This window comes from Scyliorhinus torazame, chromosome 13 (assembly GCF_047496885.1).
Source record: "Scyliorhinus torazame isolate Kashiwa2021f chromosome 13, sScyTor2.1, whole genome shotgun sequence".
Lineage (NCBI taxonomy): Eukaryota > Metazoa > Chordata > Chondrichthyes > Carcharhiniformes > Scyliorhinidae > Scyliorhinus > Scyliorhinus torazame.
In genome coordinates this window covers 22,949,409-22,971,128 of record NC_092719.1, presented here as the reverse complement: position 1 = coordinate 22,971,128, position 21,720 = coordinate 22,949,409, and the positions used below count along the sequence as shown (strand labels likewise).

At 48.4% G+C, this 21,720-nt stretch overlaps 1 protein-coding gene across 1 annotated transcript; it reads left to right on the top strand.

Moving 5' to 3' along the window:
- Nucleotides 1–4,509: 4,509 nt before the first annotated feature.
- Nucleotides 4,510–16,191, top strand: LOC140387666 (lectin-like). Its single transcript, XM_072470859.1, has 5 exons — nucleotides 4,510–4,635; nucleotides 12,307–12,467; nucleotides 14,173–14,313; nucleotides 14,401–14,509; nucleotides 15,985–16,191. Exons 1-5 carry the CDS (start codon nucleotides 4,581–4,583, stop codon nucleotides 16,062–16,064), a joined length of 546 nt encoding a protein of 181 aa, XP_072326960.1. The 5' UTR covers nucleotides 4,510–4,580; the 3' UTR covers nucleotides 16,065–16,191.
- The last annotated feature ends 5,529 nt before the right edge of the window (nucleotides 16,192–21,720 follow it).

Here is a 21,720-nt window from a genome sequence, read left to right as displayed (position 1 = left end):
TCTGCAAATTTACTAATCAGACCAGTTACATTTACCTCCAAATCATTTATATATACTACAAACAGCAAAGGTCCCAGCACTGATCCCTGCGGAACGCCACTAGTCACAGCCCTCCAATTAGAAAAGCATCCTTCCATAGCTACTCTCTGCCTTCTATGATCTAGCCAGTTCTGTATCCACCTTGCCAGCTCACCCCTGATCCCGTGTGACTCCACCTTTTGTACTAGTCTACCATGAGGGACCTTGTCAAAGGCCTGACTGAAGCCCATATAGACAACATCCACTGCCCTACCTGCATCAATCATCTTTGTGACCTCTTCGAAAAACTCTATCAAGTTAGTGAGACACGACCTCCCCTTCACATGTATGTTCAAGTATGTTATGTTATACTACTGAATGTAATATCTGTTACTCAATACTGTTGTTGGTGAGGTTTTCTGAATCTTGATGAAAGAGACGCGAAGTCGTCCAGTAATAACAAAAGATTCATTGAGTAACGAAAACAATAATTTCATGTGTTCTTTACTTTAATATTAATACGAGCAATAAGGTTAACAAGATCCAAATACAATAACTATGTTTTAATTGCACTAACACTCTGAGCTAATCTACACTCCTTCTCTCTCATCACAGTACACCCAAAAAAGACCAGGGAGCAGAATGAGCTTGCTTTTATACCCCTGTTAGTACTGCCCTCTAGTGATCATCTGATTCTACTGATTACACATGCACATACATGCAGAAACAGAGATCTCTACACTGGCCGCCATGGCTGGGTGCCCTGGCCACTGAGGCCACCAGCTACCCACCCCCTGGGCTGCATGCGTCAGACTATCTAACACTGTTGTCTTCTATTTCTCCCCCCAGGAGAAGGCTGCCCATAACTGCCGGAAGCAGGGGACGAATGGAGGAGGCCCGCTGGACCTGCGGCCCCTTCCCATGGCTGAACAGAGGGCCCTGGACGTGTACGGCAGCACAGAGTAAAGGGAGGTCACTGGGGTGGAGATCGGCTGTAGGCGAGGAAGTGAGACCCCGCTGAGTTGCGGTTCTACTTGTCACATGATAATAATAATAATCACTTATTGTCACAAGTAGGCTTCAATGAGGTTACTGTGAAAAGCCCTGGGTCGCCACATTCCTGTTAGGGGAGGCCGGTCTGGGAATTGAACCCGCGCAGCTGGCATTGTTCTGCATTACAAGACAGCTTTTTAGCCCACTGTGCTAAACCAGACTCATTGTATCAACCCCCACAACACCACCCTCACCCTCACCCCTACCCTCACCCCCATCCTCACCCTCATCCCCACTCTCCTCACCCCCCCCCCCCCCCCCCCCCCCCCCCGCCACCACCACCCTTCAGCCCACAGTCTAAACATGCGCCTTGTCTTGTGCCTGGCAGGACCTTCTGGAGATGGGGTGAGTCCATCCGGTGTCTCCCACCCACACTCAGTGCCACAGACAGAGCCCCCCCACTGTGTGCCGACCAGTGATGAGGAGAGCAGCACGGACAGCAGCCCTCAGCAAGAGACCAAAGACACCCCGGAGCTCGAATCCGGAGATGAAACTGATTTCCCATCACAGCTGTCTCCATCACCCTCCACATCCCAGAGACACTCACCTCGGTTGGGCATTTTAGTGAAGAGGCTCCTGGGACACTATCTGGTGCACACCACACAGCTGCTCCGGTACATCAGGTGGAGGTAGGAACTCCTGAGGGGGCAGACAGTCGGAGATCGGGCCAATCCCAGGACCTGGCTGTCGTCCAGACTGGTTTCAGGCTTCTGGAATGGATGGGCCCATCTCTTGTTGTGATGCAGTTACAGAGCCAGAGACAACATGAGGGGATGTCGGCATCCAGCACCTGAAGGTGCAGTTGGAGGAGTCCAACCGTGTGCAACAGCAGGAGGAGGTTCCGACCATGCGTGACATGCAGGCCAACACCACACAGGTGGCGTCCGTGGCGGAGGCCTTGGGGGCAAGGGTTTTGACTAAGGATCAGCATGTTGAAGGCCTGGGGACTTCTGTACAGGTGGAGGCCAGAGACAGGGCTGCCCTCTCACAGGCAGCCATGTGCCAGCGCCACCTGGACATCGTAGCGGCGCTCCTCAGCATGGCCCAGTCACAGCGGGCCATGGCTGGGAACATCGGCGGCATTGCCCAGCCACTGGCTGACATGGCACGGACACAGAGGGAGGTGGCCCAGTCTGAAAGGGAGCTGGCACAGTCAATGACTCATGTGACACAGGCCAGAAGGTGGTGGCACAATCGCAGCGTGATGTGGCACAGACCCAGACAGTGATGGTCCACTCCAGGCCGCGAGCATGCAGATCCTGGTCGGGACCAGAGCGTGCCTCCAGGACTGGCAGCGCCAGGCGGTGGGGTGCCATGGGGTTAGCTCCGCCCACACCCGTCTCATGGAGTAGCCCGGGTGCCATCGGGCAGCCCGCGGGAGGAGGAGGTGATGGGGGCCATGCTGGTGACTCTGCAGGGGAGATGCCAGAACACCACAGTGCATCGGACTCCCCCTCTCCTGTCCCTGGTGCATCTGGTGGGGAAGTGGAGAGAACAGGGTGGCACCATGCCACCTGGGATACCTGAGCAACAGCCTCAGAAGAAATCTGCCAACAGGGACTCAGGTCACAGGGTGGGAATGACAGCAGGCCGCCTCCACTCCTGCGGATCCACCTAGACGTAGCGTTAGGACCCGAAAGGTCAGAAAGTTAGACACCTGTTAAGATGGCACGGGTGCAGGGCACAGTTTAGTTATAGGGGCTAAGTCATGTTTCTGTAAATCTTTGTGCACATTAAGCACGCATTAACACTGTTACAACCTGCCTCGATGCTATGTCAGATGGGTGTGAGGAGTGGGCTGGTCTCGGCTTGCCAGAGAATGGGTGCGGGGGGATGGGCAGACATTGTGGGTGGGCTGGCTCCCCAAACTCCCCCCTGACCGTCCCCACTACCGTCACCCAGGGATTCGACGGCACCGTGCGATGGAATGGGCAGCTCGCAAGCAGGGATCACCCAGGTAGACGGTGGAAAGTGCTACATTGTCATACGATGTGGAGCACCAGAGCTCATCGCAGAGCGGGGTTGTCATCATCCTCCATCCCATGGACCATACCCGGTGTTACTGCCAACCCAATGCGCGCACACTGTGGTGCGGCAGATGTGTATCATGAAAGGGGTTGCAGGCGGGGAGACCATTGCCCCTCTGCTGCACACTGTTGTGGAGGATGCAGCAGGCCACCTCGATGCAGGCCAGTGTCACCCTGCAGAAACAGGGGCCAAGGTGGGTGGTCAGTGGGTGTGCAGCAATATGGCTGCCTTGCAGGTTGCGGCAATGGCAATCCATGCCTGGACACCACCTAGTACCGTGGGGGTCAGCCCGGCCACACTGCCCATTCCCCCGAGACCTCCACCCTACACCCCAACCCCCCCACCCCCAACCGCCCCCTCCCCTCGTCTCTGGCAGGGCCTCCTCACCCCAGCCAGCCAGGCGAGCGTCCGGCTCAGCAGCCCATGGAGGTGCCTCTCTGTGTTCTACCTCCTCCCTGTCTTTCATCAGCCACGATGCTGGTTTCACGATTCTTAAAAGCACAAGTGAACTGCCTAATTGGGAATTCGGCAAACCAGAGGAGGAGAATCGTGGAGGACCTGGAAAATACTGGGTCGGGCCGCTAATGATATGCCAACGGTATCTACTGTACATGCGTTCCGCAACATACTGATGGCGCTGTGGAGGTGACGGAGAATTTTGCTTTGGCATGAAACCGGCGCCGCCGCAAATTTGGCGTTGAAATTGATTCTCCGCCCAATCGCGTTTCCCAATTTCAGCATCGGCTGACGAAGGATCCAGCCCCTATTCTTTGTTTTCAAGCCAGTTTGCTGTCCATCTACAACTTGATCCTTCAGCTGCTTTTATCTTTGTCATGAGTCTCCTGTACTATTCTTTACAAATGGGTTACATTCTCACTGCTGCCAGTGTGTGAAGCAGATCTACCATTATGGTGAGATACGGGGGAATAGATGGGGTTCAGATCTATTACAAAAGGGATTGGATTATCTGATGTAAATTCTCGTGCTTTGAGGATATAATTTCTATATTTTGAGGTCCTCGTCTCATAATAATGAGAAAATTCTAAATGTTCTCATTGATCGTTAAATCCTAATTTCTTCAATTGGTTAATTTACAGTCTGATTAATGGGTTTAGGAAATAACAGCAGCTTCCATTCCTCACTGAGAAGTTACAGAGCCACGTTACACAATCTCAGGTGTGGCACAGTAAATATTTGTAAATCTTCCAGCATCTCCTGTTGGCTCTCAGCCACTAATTACTCAATAATTATTTTGACATCATTAATGGTCCAGCCAATTGGATTTGATTTTGAGATTCCATTAGTCTTTGGTCTGCTCTATATATTCACAGTTGCACTTAAAACCCCATCACATCAGACAGCTGGGAAAGAGAGAGGTAGGAATGGGAGCTGCAAATTCCCATCTTTTAATTGGGAATCTTAATGTTAATGTTGAATCTTTTTTATATTTCAGATTTGAAGAAAGGAACTTCACTACAAACATGATGCTGTTTGGAGTCTTGCTGTTGGCTGCATTATTCACCAGTGATGTAGCAGGTAAACTGAAATGAAAACAGAAAATGTTGGAAATAAACACATCATGTCTGGCAGCATCTGTGGAGAGAGAATCAGAGTGGACATTTTGAGTCCGCCTGACTTCTTCAGAGCTGAAAAGAGGGAGAAATATGATGGTGTTGTGATGTTGAAGAACGAGGGTGGAGTAGATGGAGCAAAACAGAAGACCAGGTGTAGGCAGGCGTGTTGAGGAGAGATTTCACAAAGATGTCATGGACATGAGGCAAAGGGAGTGGTAATGAGCGTTAAAGACTAAAGCAGGTGTTAATAGTGGTATACAGGTCAGAATGTGTTAATAGCCAAACAAGGGTCAGCAGTCTCTGACAGTAAAACATAGGAGCAAGTTACGGACTGGGTCTGTAAACAGAGGTGGGGGGGGGGGGGGGGGGGGGTGGGGGGGGAGAAAAATAAATATTTCAAAACGGCGAAGAGAGATCATGGTCTGAAGTTAATGAACTCAATGTTAAATTCAGAAGTTCCAATCGGAAATGAGCTGCTGTCGCTCCAGTTTGTGTTCGGCTTCACTGGAACATTGCAGCAGGTCCAGACGATCATAAGACATTAGAGCAGAATTAGGCCACTCGGCCTATCGAGTCTGTTCCGCCATTCAATTATGGCTGATATTTTTCTCATCCCCCATTCTCCTGCCTTCTCCCCATAACCCCTGATCGCCTTATTGATCAAAAACCTATCTATTCCTTTTTTAAGACACACAGTAATTTGGCCTCCACAGCCTTCTGCGGCAAAAAGCTCCACAGATTCACCACCCTCTGGCTGAAGAAATTCCTCCTCATCTCTGTTTTAAATGATCGTCCCTTTAGTCTGAAATTGTGTCCTCCGCTTTTAGTTTTTCCAACAAGTGGAAACATCCTCTCCATGTCCACTCTATCCAGGCCACACAGTATCCTGAAAGCTTCAATAAGATTCACCCTCATTCTTCTGAACTCCAACGAGTACAGACTCCAGAGTCCTCAACCGTTCCTCATACGACAACTCTTCATTCACAAGGGATCATTCTTGTGAACTTCCTCTGGACCCTTTCCAAGGCCATCACATCTTTCCTCAGATACGGGACCCAAAACTGCTCACATTACTCCAAATGGGGTCTGACCAGAGCCTTATCTAGCCTCAGAAGAACATCCCTGGTCTTGTATTTTAGCCCTCTTGACATGAATGCTAATATTGCATTTGCTTCCTAACTGCCGACTGAACCTGCACGTTAACCTGAAGAGAATCGTGAACAAGGACTCCCAAGTCCCTTTGTGCTTCTGATGTCCTAAGCATCTTCCCATTTAGAAAATAATCTATGCCTCCATTTTTCCTTCCAAAGTGCATAACCTCACACTTTTCCACATTGTATTCCATCTGCCACTTCTTTGCCCACTCTCCTAGCCTGTCCAAGTCCTTCTGCAGGCTGCCTGCTTCCTCAATACTACCTGCCCCTCTACCAATCTTTGTAACATCTGCAAACTTAGCAACAGTACCTTCAGTTCCTTCCTCCAGATCATTAATGTAGATTGTGAAAAGTTGTGATCCCAGCACCGACCCCTGAGGTACACCACTAGTCGCCGTTGGCAACTATCCCCTCTCTCTGCCTTCTGCCAGTCAGCCAATCCTCTATCCATACCAGGATCTTACCTTTAACATCATGGGCTCTTAACTTACTTAACAGTTTCCTATGCGGCACCTTGTCAAAGGCCTTCTGGAAATCTAAATAAATCACGTCCACTGGTTTTCCTTTGTCTAACCTCCTTGTTACTTCTTCAAAGAACTCTAACAGATTTATCAGACATGACCTCCCCTTGACGAAGCCATGTTGACTCAGTCCTATTTTATCATGCACTTCCAAGTACTCCGCAATCTCATCTTTAATAATGGACTCAAAAATCTTACCAATGACCGAAGTCAGGCTAATTGGCCTATAATTTCCCGTCTTCTGCCTCCCTCCCTTCTTAAACAGAGGTGTTACATTAGCCACTTTCCCAGTTCTCTGGGACCCTTCTTGCCTCCAGTGATTCCTGAAAGATCATCACCAATGCCTCCACAATCTCCTGAGCTATATCTTTTTGAACCCAGGGTGTAGTCCATCTGGTCCAGATGACCTATCCACCTTCAGACCTTTCAGGTTCCCCAGAACCTTCTCCTTAGTAATGGTCACTGCACTCACCTCTGCCCCCTGGTTCTCCTGGAACTCTGGCATCCCACTGGTGTCTTCCACCATGAAGACTGATGCAAAGTAACTGTTCAGTTCATCTGCCATTTCTTTGTTTCCTATTATTACTTCTCCAGCCACATTTTCCAGTGGTCCAGTGTCTATTTTTGCCTCTCTCTTGCCTTTTATAGATTAAAAAAAACTCTTCCTATCTTCCTTTATATTACTAGCTAGCTTGCACTCATACTTCATCTTCTCCCCCCTTATTGCTTTTTTAGTTGTCCTCTGCTCACTTTTAAAGCCTTCCAAATCCTCTGACTTCCCACTAATCCTCGCCATTTTGTATGCTTTTTCTTTAGCTTTTATGCTGTCCTTGACTTCCCTCATCAACCATGGATGCCTTGTCCTACGCTTAGCATGTTTCCACGTCCTTCGGATGAATTTCTATTGTGCCTCCCGAATAACCCCCAAAAGCCCCTGCCATTGCTGTTCCACTGTCTTCCCTGCGAGGCTCCTTTTCCAATCAACTCTGGCCTCATGTCTTTCTGGTTACCCGTATTTTACAGTAATACCGTTACATCTGATTGCAGCTTCTCCCTCTCAAACTGCAGGGTAAATTCCATTATATTGTGGTCACTGCTCCCTCAGGGTTCCTTCACCTTAGGTTCCCTAATCAAGTCTGCCTCATTCCACATCACCAAATCCAGAATTAGGCTCTGTCACAAGCAAAAAAACATCTCTTAGACATTCCACAAATTCCTTTTGTTGGGATCCACTACCAATCTGATTTTCCCAGTCCACCTGCATATTGAAGTCCCCCATGATTATTGTATTATTGCCTTCTTTACATGCCTTTTCTATCTCCTGATTTATTTTCTGCACCACATCCTGCCTACTGCTGGGGGGCCTGTACATAACTCCCATCAGGGTCTTTTTACTTTTGTGATTCCTCAACTCTACCCACAGAGATTCTATGTCTTCTGATCCGATATCGCTCCTTGCTATCGATTTAACTTCATTTTTTACTAACCATGCAACCCCGCCCTCTTTGCCCATCTGCCTGTCCTTTCGATAGGACATATATCCTTGGATATTTAGATCCCAGCCCTGATGCCCTTGCAGCCACATCTCTGTGATGCCCACGACATCATACCAGCCAATTTCAATGTGCGCAACAAGCTCAGGTCGAGGACAGAAATGTGAGCTTGAGACCAAAATTGTGAATGAAAATGTTTGGAGGTCATGTTTCTGAATTGAGCAACGGTGATCCGTAAGGATCTCTGGGTGTGGGGGGACAGAGTAGGACCGGAACACATAGCTCACAAAGGAAAAGGCATGGCCCATGCAGGTACCCATAGCTACACCTCCGTAAGGATCACTCAGCCTGTGTTTAGTCTCCCCAAAGTAGAGAGACCACATTGTGAGCAGTGAATGCAGTCGACTAACTTGAGGCAGATGCAAGTGAATTGTGACTTCACCTGGAAGCGGCGTCTGTGGCCTTGATTAGAGAGGAGGGAGCAGGTAAAGTGGCAGGTGGTTCACACCCCGCAATTGCATAGCACGGTAATGTGGGAAGGGATGAGGTGTTGGGTTGAAAGAGGAGCGGAAGAGGGTGTCACGAAGTGGATGGTCCCTGTGGAATGCTGACAGGAGAGATGAGGGGGAAATTGTGTTTGGTGGTGGCACTATGCAGGAGTTGACAGAAATGGCAGAGGATGATCCTTTCAACGCGGAGGCTGCTGGGGTGAAAAGTGAGAACATGGAGAAGCCTATCATGGTTATGGGAGGGAGGAGAAATGGTGAGCTAAGAAGTGCGGTACATGGTCGGACACAGTTGAGGGCCCTGTCAATCGTGGGAAACCTCGGCTGGCTCAGGAAAAAGCACCATTTTGAAAGGTAGAATTACTGGAACAGTTGTAATGGAGGCAGGGAAACTGGGAAAATCGGATGGAGTCCTTATGGAGTGAGGGTGTGAGGAAATGTAGTCGAGGTAGCTGTGGGAGTTGGTTGGCTTGTAATGGTTATTAGTAGACACTTATCACGAGGAATGGAGACACAAAAGTCATGGGAGGGAAGGGAAGTGTCCATGAAGGGAGGTAGATCATGTAAAGGTGAGAGAGGGGTGGAAATTTGAAGCAAAACTGATAAATCTTTCAAAGTCCAGACGAGAGGCTAAGACGGCTCTGATACAGTCACCTTTGTAATGGAATGAGATCTCTGGGTGTGGGGGGACAGAGTAGGACCGGAACACATAGCTCACAAAGGAAAAGGCATGGCCCATGCAGGTACCCATAGCTACACCTTTTATTTGGAGGAAGTGAGACAAGTTCAAGGAGAAATTATTCAATGAGAGAACAAGTTCAGCCAGGTGGAGGAAGGTGATTGGACAGGCCTGCGTTCTAGAAAGAAATGGAGAGCCCCCAAAACCTCCTGGTGAGGGATGGAAGTGCAGAGGGAATGGACGTCCATGGTGACATGAAGACAGTTAGGGCCAAGGAATTGGAAATTATAAAAATGAGGTTGGGATTAGAGGAATGGTAAATGTAGGTGGGAAGAGACTGGAGAAGGAGAGAGAGGACGGAGGCAAGATAGGAGGAAATGGGCTCTGTGGGGCAGGACCAGGCTGGTACGATGGCTCTACCAGGACAATCCTGTTGTGAATTCTGGGAGGGAGGTAGAAGTGGGCTGTGCAGGGTTGGGGACTATGGGCCGCCCCGACACCCGCACGCGATTCTCCCACGCCTCCCCAAACCAGCGCGGCGAGAATCACGGCTGGCCGCTGGGAGAATCGCCATTCGCCATTTGCAACAGGCGAGGGGCGATTCTCCGGCCCGGATGGGCCGAGCGGCCGGCCCAACAGGATGGGTTCCCGCCGGCGCCGTCCACACCTGGTCGCTGCTGCCGGGAACTGCGCGGGAACGCTGGGGGGGCAGCCTGTGGGGGGCGGGGAGTGGGGGAGGGGGGTACCTGTACCGGGGGGGGTCTGGCCCACAATCGGTGCCCACCGATCGGCGGGCCGGCCTCTCTGAAGGAGGACCTCCTTTCCTCCTCCGCCCCGCAAGATCCATCCGCCATCTTCTTGCGGGGTGGCCTCGGAGGACGGCAACCGCGCATGCGTAGGTTGGCGCCGACCAACCCGCGCATGATGCACGGGTGACGTCATTTATGTGGCGCCGGCCACGTCATTTACGCAGCGCTGCTTTTAAGCGGCGCCAAGGCCCTACACGCGTAAATGACGCGACGCCGCTCCTAGCCCCCCGGGGCGGGAGAATAGGGGGCTGGGAGCGGACTCCGACGCCGGAGTGAACACTCCGGTTTTCACTCCGGCGTCGGCACTTAGTCTTCCGTTGGGAGAATTGTGCCCATGAATTTGGAGTCTGGGCCGGGATTCTCATCTACCCGGCGGGGCGGGGGGTCCCGGCGGGAGGGAGTGGCATGAACCACTCTGGCGTCGGGCCGCCCCAAGGGTGCGGATTTCGCCGCACCTTTAGGGGCTAAGCCCTCACCTTCAGGTCAGTGGCTGCTGACGTCATCCCCGCGCATGCGCGGGGGGGGGGGTCACTTCCACGTCGACCATTGCGTAGGCTATGGCCGAGGCGGAAGGAAAAGAGTGCCTCCACGGCACTGGCCCGCCCGCGGATCGGTGGGCCCCAATTGCGGGTCAGGCAACCGTGTGGGCACCCCCAGGCCAGATCGTCCCGCGTCCCCCCTCAGGACCCCGAGCCCGCCCGCGCCGCTAGCCCCGCCATTAAGGTATGTGGTTTGATTCACGCCGGCGGGACTGGCATGACAGCAGCGGGAATTCAGCCCATCATGGGCCGGAGAATTGCCGGGGGGGGGGGGGGGGGGGGGGATGGCCCGCCGACCAAGGTGGAGCGGTTCCAACCCCCGCCGAATTTCCAGTGCCTGAGAATTCGGCGGCCAGCGGGGGCGGGATTCACGCCGTCCCCCGGGTGATTCTACAACCCAGCGGGGGGTCAGGGAATCCCGCTCCTGTAGAGGGAAGATCCCCAGACACGATGAGGCATTTCCAGATGCCTGGAAATAATGGTTTGATATTTGGGGTGAGGTCATGGTCAGGTGGAGGGTGAAAGAAGTGTCTGAGAATTGGCACTCAGCCTCTGCAAGGTGGAGATCGGTACGCCAGACAACAACAACCCCAACCTTGTCGGCAGATTTGACGACAAAGTCAGGGTTGGGTGTGAACTGAGTGCAGAAAGTTCAGAAGTGTTGGAGTGGGTGAGAGCAGCAGAGTGGTTAAGATGGCCGATGTCATGGCAACAGTTCTCAATGAAACGATCAAGGTCAGAAGAATGGTTCCAGGTAGCGGGAGAATGGTGGAGACGGGTGAAAGGATCCAATGAACGAGGGGGAGGATTCCTGTCCAAAGAGGTGAGCGCAGAGGTGAAGATGATGGAAGAAGAGTTCAGCTTCGTGTCGAGCACAAAATTATTTGAGGGGAGGACAGAAAGTGATAAAACGGAGTCCTTAGCTGAGCACAAAACATTTAGCATCAGAGAGGAGAAGGTCAGAGTGCACAGTGAATACACGTCAGAGCTGGCATTAGAAGAAGGGATGGGGTTAGAGAGACAGGAAGATCTGGAAGGACCCAGGTGGGAATTGATCTGGTAAAGTTGTTGGAGTATTGTGTTCATTAAAACAAGAAAGATAGAGAACTAGTTTCTTGTTTGAACGTCAGTCAGACAAAGAATGAGATGGAAATGGGGACAAGACCAGCGTTTGGAATAGGGTGAGTTGGAGCTGCTGGAGAGATGCAGGTAAACTGATTCTATTAGCTCGAGAAATCAATGACTGTTAACAAAAATAAAGATTAAATTGGCAGCACAGGGGGTGTATCCATTAATAGGACATGGGAATTTGGGAACAATCAGACTGTCCCAGATGACTACACCTGTAGGAAGTGTCTCTTGCCTGAGACACAGCAGCTCAGAGTCATTGAGCTGAAGTGTGAGTTTGAGAGCCTCCAACACAAGGGAGGAGGGGAAATACCCACACGGCTCTCTCCAGATCACAGTCACCTCATAGTGAAGCACATTGTAGGAAGATGACTGTGTGTCTGTCAGGAGGCAAGAGGAGGGAGAGAAGGAGGCCCCATGGAGACTGATTCTCATTCTTGCTGCTGTGAGGCTAAGGATAAAGGCTGCTGGATTCACTTAAGGGGAAATTAGATAAACACATGGGGAAGATGGGAATGAAGTGATGTGGTGGTCGGGTGAGAGGAAGTAAACAGAGTGGGAGGAGACTCCTGAGGGACAGAAACACAGGCATTGGCCAATTGGAGCAAACATCCTCTTCCTGTTCTGTAACTTCTCAATATTTTGATGTAAACATGGTCTGTGAGTAATGGGTTAATTCAATAAGGTGAAAAATCCCACTCGTGAGTCAGGTCTTGTCTACCATGTATTCATCAATTTCTAGCTCCATGAATGAGAAATGAACTGTGAATGTTGTGATTATTACAGTTTTGTTTTAATTTGCAGCTAAACCTCCTCCGTCGGTTGAATTGGAGAAAAAGGCAGAGGTGGAGCAGGACCTTGGGAAACGTGGTCTCTCGGGGAAAGGACTTTGTGGTGATGACGTGTATTATTTTGGCCATTGCTACAAATTTGTTTCTGATAAAAAGACTTGGGCAGATGCTGAGGTAAGACCCTGAAATCTTTGGTAGTTATTCAAGTGTTTGTTCCTCAATGTTTCTAAACCTGACCAAACACAGGAGGAAAGAATCTTCTTGTTTATATCTGCACAGTTGGAATTGACTCAGTGTTCCATCACCTGGGTAATATGATCTACATTGGATTCTCCATTAACACTGAGGGTAATGATCTGTGACATTGAACAGTGCAGACAATGAAGATCATTGGTTCATCCATGGACAGTGATGAGAGTGTTAGAACTGGTCTGAGTGTCTCTGTATTAGAAGAAAATCCAATCAGCACAGCTCCCTGATCCTGATCACCATCCAGTGCAACTTGCTGTAAAATACAAGGTGTGGAAGGTTAGTGGGGACAGGATTGGGATCCTGATCTTCAGATCAGAGGAAACAAGGTCCATTGAAAGATCAGCATTATTCACTCCACACCCACACTTCAGACCAGACAATGTTTACTCCAATATGCAAATCGGGGTTTGGTTTTTGCCCACGTTGTTGGATTTTGATTCAAATTCAGATACAAATCAGTGGAGTTTGCATCTTACAGGCTTCACCCAGTTACACCCTACAGCTCAGCAAAAGCTTGATCAGAAATTGTCATTTTGAAGAATGTTTTGAAGCAGAGGGAAACAGATGCTAAGATGTTGTCCCCGTGTTCACCACAAGGGCAAACGGCAACTTGACGCAAAATATCGCGAGAGTCAGAAATCCAGAAACCCGCAGACAACATCTCGTTTTCCAAGTCTCCCTGCCCCCCACTGGTCACATAACGAGGTTCAAAGGTCGGGAATCACATGCAATGAAATTATAATATAGTTGAAGGACTTTCCCACCATTTGTTGTTTAACGGCCTCGCCGCGCCCAACTCGGTGACGCGACGAGACCGTTAAATCTCCCGAGAGGGTTTTTGCAGGGATTGTGGCCAAGGCAGCTGAAATCGGTGATTTCTGAATTTTGATTCCTAAATCTCTCTACTTTGGATTCACAATTCCCTGACGCTCTGAAACCACAGTGCTAACCACTATGCTACCGTGCTGCTTGTGCCTGTCCAAAGCCTTTCGGTGATTTCTGAGTTTGGATTCCTAAATCTCTCACAATTTACACATTTGCGCTCGAACCAAAGCCGTTGAGTGTGTAACTTTCACCTCCCTCAGCATCAACTTGTTAAATTCCTGTGTTGCTGCCATTGAGCCTCGTGATCTCCAGATAGAATCGTAATTTAAATTAAATGAAACTCCACAGACACCTCTGAGCAGTGGTCTGTCAGTATGATAAATCTGTTAGTGTGAATGTGGTCACTTTGCAATGCCATGGGCTGCAGTGACTGTCAATGTCTGTTCTGACAGCTGTTGTATGGATAAATATTGGCGAGAACAGGAGAAACACCAAATAATCCAGAGAGCGTTCGTTCGAGCACAAACCCAGCTCAATATCAGCTGATACACAAAAGCTGCTGGTATTGTAATTTGAAGCCACAATACGATTGGTTCCATGTAATCAGTGTGAGTGTCCCAGTCACTGGTGTTTGGGATCAGTCCCTATCAGGAGATCATGCACATTTAGCAGGAGTTTGTAGTTTTATTGTTCACATTCTGTAAAAGAACAAAGTTTCAATCTTAAACATATTTCGCAAAACAATTGAATATGTTCAATGTAAAAAGATAACAAGGTACAATTGGTCTGTTTCTATTTAAAGCTGCATTGTCAAACTCTGGGCCCAGGCAGCCATCTTGCCTCCATACACTTCGAGACTCAGAATTCCTTCATTGGAAAGATGGTGACTGAAGCCCAAAGAAGTGTTGTCCCAACTTGGATTGGTATACATGACTTCTTCAAGGTAACGTTTCTTGAGGTGATTCATCTTATTATTTATGGTAAACAAATTCTACATTTTTAAATGTAATTTAATTTTACATTTCCACAGGAGGGGACTTTCCTTTGGACTGATGGATCTTCAATAGATTTTACTAAATGGAGTCAGGGTGAACCCAATAATAATTTCGGAAATGAAGACTGTGCGCATTTTGGATGGAGTAAGTTGATGTTGTGAATTGTGACTGTGTCCTAGGGGAAAGTAATTCCAGGCAAATAGATCAGTGGATGAGATTCTGAGTGGACTCCATGTGGTTGAGTTTTAGACTTTGACAGATCTCTACTTCCTGCCCCTCTGACAGTCACCTTCCAGGTAAAACTGTTTCCTGGGGGAAAGTACATGGGTCACATGCTGTGGAGAAAGGAACATTCACTGGGAGTGACACTAAAGTTTCTCCTTCTGCTCAATTGTGCGTCTCTGTGGGCTCTGCAGCGATGAGGTTAGACCAAGAGCAGCTTCATAACTGCACATTTACTGAGCTGATCCTGACATGTCCCAGGATGCAGCCATGCTCCCGGTGAGCAGGACTCCACTCTGTGTTTATACAACATTCCGACGCAAAAGATTCAACCTTCCTGTATCCAGCCCTCACTTTACTAATGCACCAAACAGACGTCCACCTTTCCACAGGATTCAATTCCCAGATTGGAGATAATGTAATCGAGACAGATATTTGAAAGCTGAATTCTAATTGGGAATGTTCCAATTGTGTGAAGTTTGTGCAATGGGGAAGGAGACAGTTTAACCCCTGGTGGTGAGGCCGTGCTGTCCACCCACACAGGAGAATCTCACCCAGGGTAAACTCCGCATCTTCACTCAGGGAACTGTCCAACCCACACTAAATATCACGGGCAGCACGGTAGCATTGTGGATAGCACAATTGCTTCACAGCTCCAGGGTCCCAGGTTCGATTCCGGCTTGGGTCACTGTCTGTGCGGAGTCTGCACATCCTCCCCGTGTGTGCGTGGGTTTCCTCCGGGTGCTCCGGTTTCCTCCCACAGTCCAAAGATGTGCAGGTTAGGTGGATTGGCCATGATAAATTGCCTTTCGTGTCCAAAATTGCCCGTAGTGTTGGGTGGGGTTACTGGGTTATGGGGATAGGGTGGAGATGTTGACCTTAGGTAGGGTGCTCTTTCCAAGAGCCCGTGCAGACTCGATGGGCCGAATGGCCTACTTCTGCACTGTAACTTCCATGATTACCAGGTTTTCAGATTTCAGTGACTCACACACTGGGCGGCATTCTCCGATCCTGGGGCTAAGTGTTGACGCCGTCGTAAACAGCAGAGCGTTTTACGACGACGTCATCTGGCCCCTAGGAGCAGCGATCCTGCGCTGCACAGGGGGCCAGTGTGGCACTGGAACACTTCATGCGGCTCCAGCTGCCGAAACGGGCGCCAGCACGGCCGGCGCGAGTTCACGCATGCGTGTGGGTTGCTATCTCTGCGCCGGCCCCCAGGAAACATGGCGGAGCCCTACAGGGGCCCAGCGCAGAGGAACATAGTGCCCACCCCCGGGTTACTCAGGGATTAAGAGATGGTTAAAATGAGAAGATCATTGGCACTCTCAAAACAGAAAGAATCAACTAATTAGAACAATAGCTGCTCACTTCACTGAATTCAACCTTTCTTTCTACAGGGAATCAGTTTGTTTGGAATGATGAAAATTGTGGTGTAAAATATCCTTCCATTTGCTCCTACAAGCTGCCCTATTGCTAGAAGAATCTGCTGATGCTCCGTGATCCTGTCCAGGAGTGGATTCAATGTTTTGATTTGTTTGTAGACACAATCACTGCCTCTGTGACTGTACTTAGTCTCTGAATCAATAATAAATAGAATTGCATCACGAGCTGTGTGAGTCTAGTTTATAGCAGCCTTCCTGTCCCACTGTCGCTTCCTAACCACCCCTCCACTCAATACTCCATGGGGAAGCAGACAGCACAGACTTGGATGACTTTTTAACTTATTCATGTGATAGGAAATTTGCTGACAAGGTCCATATGGATCCCTCTTTGAGAAGGTGGTTGTAAGAACAAACAAAAGAACAAAGAAACGTACAGCACAGGAACAGGCCCTTCGGCCCTCCAAACCTGTGCCGACCATGCTGCCTGTCTAATCTAAAATCTTTTACACTTCCTGGGTCCGTATCCCTCTATTCCCATCCTATTCATGTATTTGTCAAGGTGCCCCTGATTCCACCACCTCCTCCGGCAGCGAGTTCCAGGCACCCACTACCCTCTGTGTAAAAAAACCTGCCACGTACATCTCCTCTTAACCTTGCCCCTTGCACCTTAAACCAATGCCCCCAAGTAATTGACCCCTCTACCCTGGGAAAAAGCCTCTGACTATCCACTCTGTCAACAACAAACAAAGAACAAAGAAATGTACAGCACAGGAACAGGCCCTTCGGTCCTCCAAGCCCGTGCCGACCATCTGCCCGACTAAACTACAATCTTCTACACTTCCTGGGTCCGTATCCCTCTATTCCCATCCTGTTCATGTATTTGTCAAGATGCCCCTTAAATGTCACTGTCGTCCCTGCTTCCACCACCTCCTCCGGTAGCGAGTTCCAGGCACCCACTACCCTCTGTGTAAAAAAACTTGCCTCGTACATCTACTCAAAACCTTGCCCCTCTCACCTTAAACCTATGCCCCCTAGTAATTGACCCCTCTACCCTGGGGAAAAGCCTCTGACTATCCACTCTGTCTATGCCCCTCATAATTTTGTAGACCTCTATCAGGTCGCCCCTCAACCTTCGTCGTTCCAGTGAGAACAAATCAAGTTTCTTCGACTGCTCCTCATAGATAATGCCCTCCATACCAGGCAACATCCTGGTAAATCTCTTCTGCACCCTCTCTAAAGCCTCCACATCCTTCTGGTAGTGTGGCGACCAGAATTGAACACTATACTCCAAGTGTGGCCTAACTAAGGTTCTATACAGCTGCAACATGACTTGCCAATGCTTATACTCAATGCCCCGGCCAATGAAGGCAAGCATGCCGTATGCCTTCTTGACTACCTTCTCCACCTGTGTTGCCCCTTTCAGTGACCTGTGGACCTGTACACCAAGATCTCTCTGACGGTCAATACTCTTGAGGGTTCTACCATTCACTGTATATTCCCTACCTGCATTAGACCTTCCATAATGCATTACCTCACATTTGTCCAGATTAAACTCCATCTGCCATCTCTCCGCCCAAGTCTCCAAACGATCTAAATCCTGCCGTATCCTCTGACAGTCCTCATCGCTATCCGCAATTCCACCAACTTTTGTGTAGTCTGCAAACTTACTAATCAGACCAGTTACATTTTCCTCCAAATCATTTATATATACTACAAACAGCAAAGGTCCCAGCACTGATCCCTGCAGAACACCACTAGTCACAGCCCTCCAATCAGAAAAGCACCCTTCCATTGCTACTCTCTGCCTTCTATGACCTAGCCAGTTCTGTATCCATCTTGCCAGCTCACCCCTGATCCCATGTGACTTCAAATGTTGTACCAGTCTGCCATGAGGGACCTTGTCAAAGGTCTTACTGAAGTCCATATAGACAACATCCTCTTTCTTGAACTGTTTCAGTCCACCTGACCATAGGGTGTGAGTTCTCGGATTGTGATTCAGTGACAGTGAAGGAATCGTAGCGTTTACAGTGCAGAAGGAGGCCATTCGGCCTATCGAGTCTGCACCAGCCCCTATAAAGAGCACCCGACGGAAGCCCATGTATCTAACCTATCCCCGTAACCCAGTAACCCCTACTTAACATGTTTTGGACACTAAGGGCAATTTAGCATGGCCAATCCACCTAATCTGCACATCTTTGGACTGTGGGAGGAAACCGGAGCACCCGGAGGAAACCCATGCAGACACGGGGAGAACGTGCAGACTTCGCACAGACAGTGACCCAGCCGGGAATCGAATCTGGGACCCTGGAGCCGTGAAACAACTGTACTAACCATTATCCTACCGTGATGGAACAATATAGGTCAGGGTGGTGTGTGATGTGGAGGGGGAATTGCAGGTGGTTCACTTGTTGCCCTTGTTTTTCTGGGCAGTGGAGGTCACAGGTTTGAAAGGTGCTGTCAAAGAAGCCATGATTTGTTTTGCTTCTTGACGTAGCATAAGCTGCTTCCTTGATGTATACTCTGACAAAGGAAGGTTCAGACTTGGAGATAGCTTTAACACATTTATTAAACTGTTCACGAGTCTCCTACTTGGATTTGACGCTCCTGTTAATCCTGCTACAGCTACTCAGACTAACGAACCAGTCTGCTACAATCCACATGTGGGTATGATGTGTTGAATCAACCCTGCCTGTACTCACTCAGTGTTGCCACTGGAAAGAGAGAGATTAGGTGTGCTGTGTCCTTATATATGGGTGTGTGTAAAGCCCCCCTGTGGTAGTGTTGCGTCTGGGTGGCTTGGCTAGCCATTGGTTATGTCCTAATCTACTGTCCCATTGGCTGTATGTCTGCATGTCATGATGTCTCTGGTGCTCCCTCTAGTGTCTAGCTAGGTGTAGTGTATTTATATTCACCCCTTGTTTATTTACAGTGATGCATATCACCACAGATGATGCGCATTGCTGCCATCCTGCACTGCTGTTATAGGAAGTGTCAAACAAGCAGGTTGCTTTGTCCTGGAAGGTGTTGGGTCTTGTTGAGTTTGGTTGGAGCTGCACTCATCCAGGCAAGTGGAGATTATTCCACCATATTCCTGATTTATGCCTTGTAGATGTGGACAGGATTTGGGGAGTCAGGAGATGAGGAGGCAATTCCCAACCTCTCAGCTGTAGTTATATGATTGGTCCAATCTTCCTCAGGTATGACTCCAATATGTGGGGATTATTCCCACTGATTCCAATTTTACTCGAGTCCTTTGGTCCCAAAGCCTCGATGTGAAGGGCAGCGACCCTCACCTCATCCCTGGATTCAGCTCCTTTTTTATCCGTGTTTGGACCGAGGCTAAAATGAGGTTTGGTGCTATTGCCGTCAGAAGGTAGAGTTACAAAAAATGTCAATCCACAGATCATCAGTTTGACTTTAAGGGTACAATAAAGTGAGTTTATTAATTTCAGTACAGTCCCAAACTCACTGGATCTTTAAAGTTCAGGCCCTGCCTGCTGCAGCCTCTGACCCTGATGGCAACCTGAACACCCTGACACCAACATGTCCACCATGACTCCCGACTCTTGTCCCTCTGTCACTACCTGCTGCTCCTACCACCAAAACTGGGCTCCCACTGACAATTCCCGAGGCATTTGGTGAGTTGCCACGTCCAAGGTTATCGCAGGAATTGACAGCTCATGGTTTGGGGTTCAGCATATTACCCTGGATTGAAGACTGGCTAGCTCATCGAAAGCAGAGAGTATGTATAAATGGGTCGTTGTCTGACAGGCAGGATGTGACGAGTGGGGTCCACAGCGCTCAGTGCTGGAGCCTCAATTAATGTACATCAATGACTTTGATGAGGGGCACAAATGTTGTGAAGAAGACATAAAGGAATTAACAGGCCGTTATGGAAAGATTGAGTGAGTGGGGAAAAAATGTGGCAAATGGAATATAATGTGGGAAAATGTGAGGTTGTTCACTTTGGCAAGAAGAATAAAAAAGCAGAGTAATAAATGAAGGGAAAATAGAGAACAAAAATAAGAGAATAACATCACCCTGTCTGCTCAAACGCAGTGGTTTGAAGTGTATTTGTTTCAACGCCATAAGTATAGCGGCTGAGGCAGATGAACTTAGAACACTTATTAATATTTGGAACTATGTTGTTGTGGCTATCACATTAATGTGGTTGAAGGAAGGGTAGGTTTGGCAACTGAATGTAGGAGGATATAGATGCTTCAGGAGAGATGGGGGCGGGGGGGATGTAAAAAGGGTGGGGGAGCAGCATTGCTGGTTAAGGAGAATATTATAGTCGTACTGTGGGAGGACACCTTGGAGGGCTCATACAATGAGGCAATCTGGGTTGAGCTCAGGAACAGAAAGGGAGCAATCACAATGTTGGTGGTTTATTACAGTCCCCCCAGCTGCCAGTGAGAGAGAGAGGAGCAGATAGGAAGAGAGATTTTAGATAGGTGCAAAAGTAACAGCGTTGTTGTGGTAAGGCATTTTAACTTCCCCTATATTGACTGGAATTCACTTAGTGCTAGGGATGGGGCAGAGTTTCTAAGGTGTATCCAGGAAGGCTTCTTTTAATTTAAAAAAAAAAAATCTTTATTGTCACAAGTAGGTTTCCATTAATACTTGTAAAGTAAAAATGGGAAAATATGTCATTTGAAACATAGAAGTCTGGAAAAACCTGAACTGAGGGTACATGAGAAAATGTAGGGAAAAATCCCACAAAGGGTTAACAGCAGCTGCAAAGAAGGTTTTTAAATGCAGATAGCCTTTATCAAACAGGTGTTAAGAAAACAGCTTGTAACAGCTCATGCTGTAAAACTGATGCCTGTCTTTCAAGTTAAAGCAGATTGAACTTTTAGTTACATGAAGAGAAACAATATTTCACACTTTCTTTGAAGTTAATTATTTTAGTAAGCAGCTAAAAAAGAATTGCCAGGATCTTCAGTTGCATTGGTGACAAATGTTTAGGCGTGAAATCCTGCTGACACCAGTTGAATATGGGAAGCCAGAGACGACGTGTCCATGAAAGCACAGGTTAACACCAAATCGGGATCAGAGTTCCGACAAGCTAAGGGCACTATTGGGTAATAAAGCAACTTTAGAAGTGACAGGAACCAGATGTAACACCCCTCTGGGATCAAATCACTTTTGAACATGACAAGGGAAAAAATATAATCAGAGGTCGATGAACTAAAGTCATGCTCAACATGAATACGTAGTCGTATTAGAAGTAATTAAGATTAAAGGTACATTGAACAATCAAGAGCAAAACAAAGTTACTTTACGATAATGTCAACCAAAAGATAAAGAAGAGAGATTGTCAAGGCAGACCTGAAGGTCTTTTCAAACAACCAGGAGAATCCAGAAGCAAGATCTTTTTACTTTTTTATAAAGACAGTGATTGTATCATTTAAAAGAAAAAATAATAATAAAATTACAAAGTTTTAACCTGAAACTGTGGATTATTACAACGTCTACTTTACTTACTTAGCAACGCAGGGCCCAGACTACCAGGTGGTAAGTAGATGAAATCTTCTATGAAGATATGGGTTAACTTGAAATTATAGATTGACCCGAATAGCACCCACCTAACTCTGCATAGGAGGCAGGGAGTGAGAATCCCTGTTCACCATTTAGAATGTCTTATTGATCCTTTTTAGTACAGGGGGAATTCTAAGAATAGTGATGAGTTTTTTACTTCACACTGCAATGAAGTTACTGTGAAAAGCCCCTAGTTGCCACATTCTGGCA

Bases quoted from the DNA above. Each gene is read 5' to 3' on its own strand.
- LOC140387666 (XM_072470859.1), top strand. From the start codon at position 4,581: ATGATGCTGTTTGGAGTCTTGCTGTTGGCTGCATTATTCACCAGTGAT. The intron at 4,636-12,306 runs GTAAACTGAAAT...TTTAATTTGCAG, and splicing joins ATTCACCAGTGATGTAGCAG to CTAAACCTCCTCCGTCGGTT. The intron at 14,314-14,400 runs GTAACGTTTCTT...ACATTTCCACAG, and splicing joins GTATACATGACTTCTTCAAG to GAGGGGACTTTCCTTTGGAC.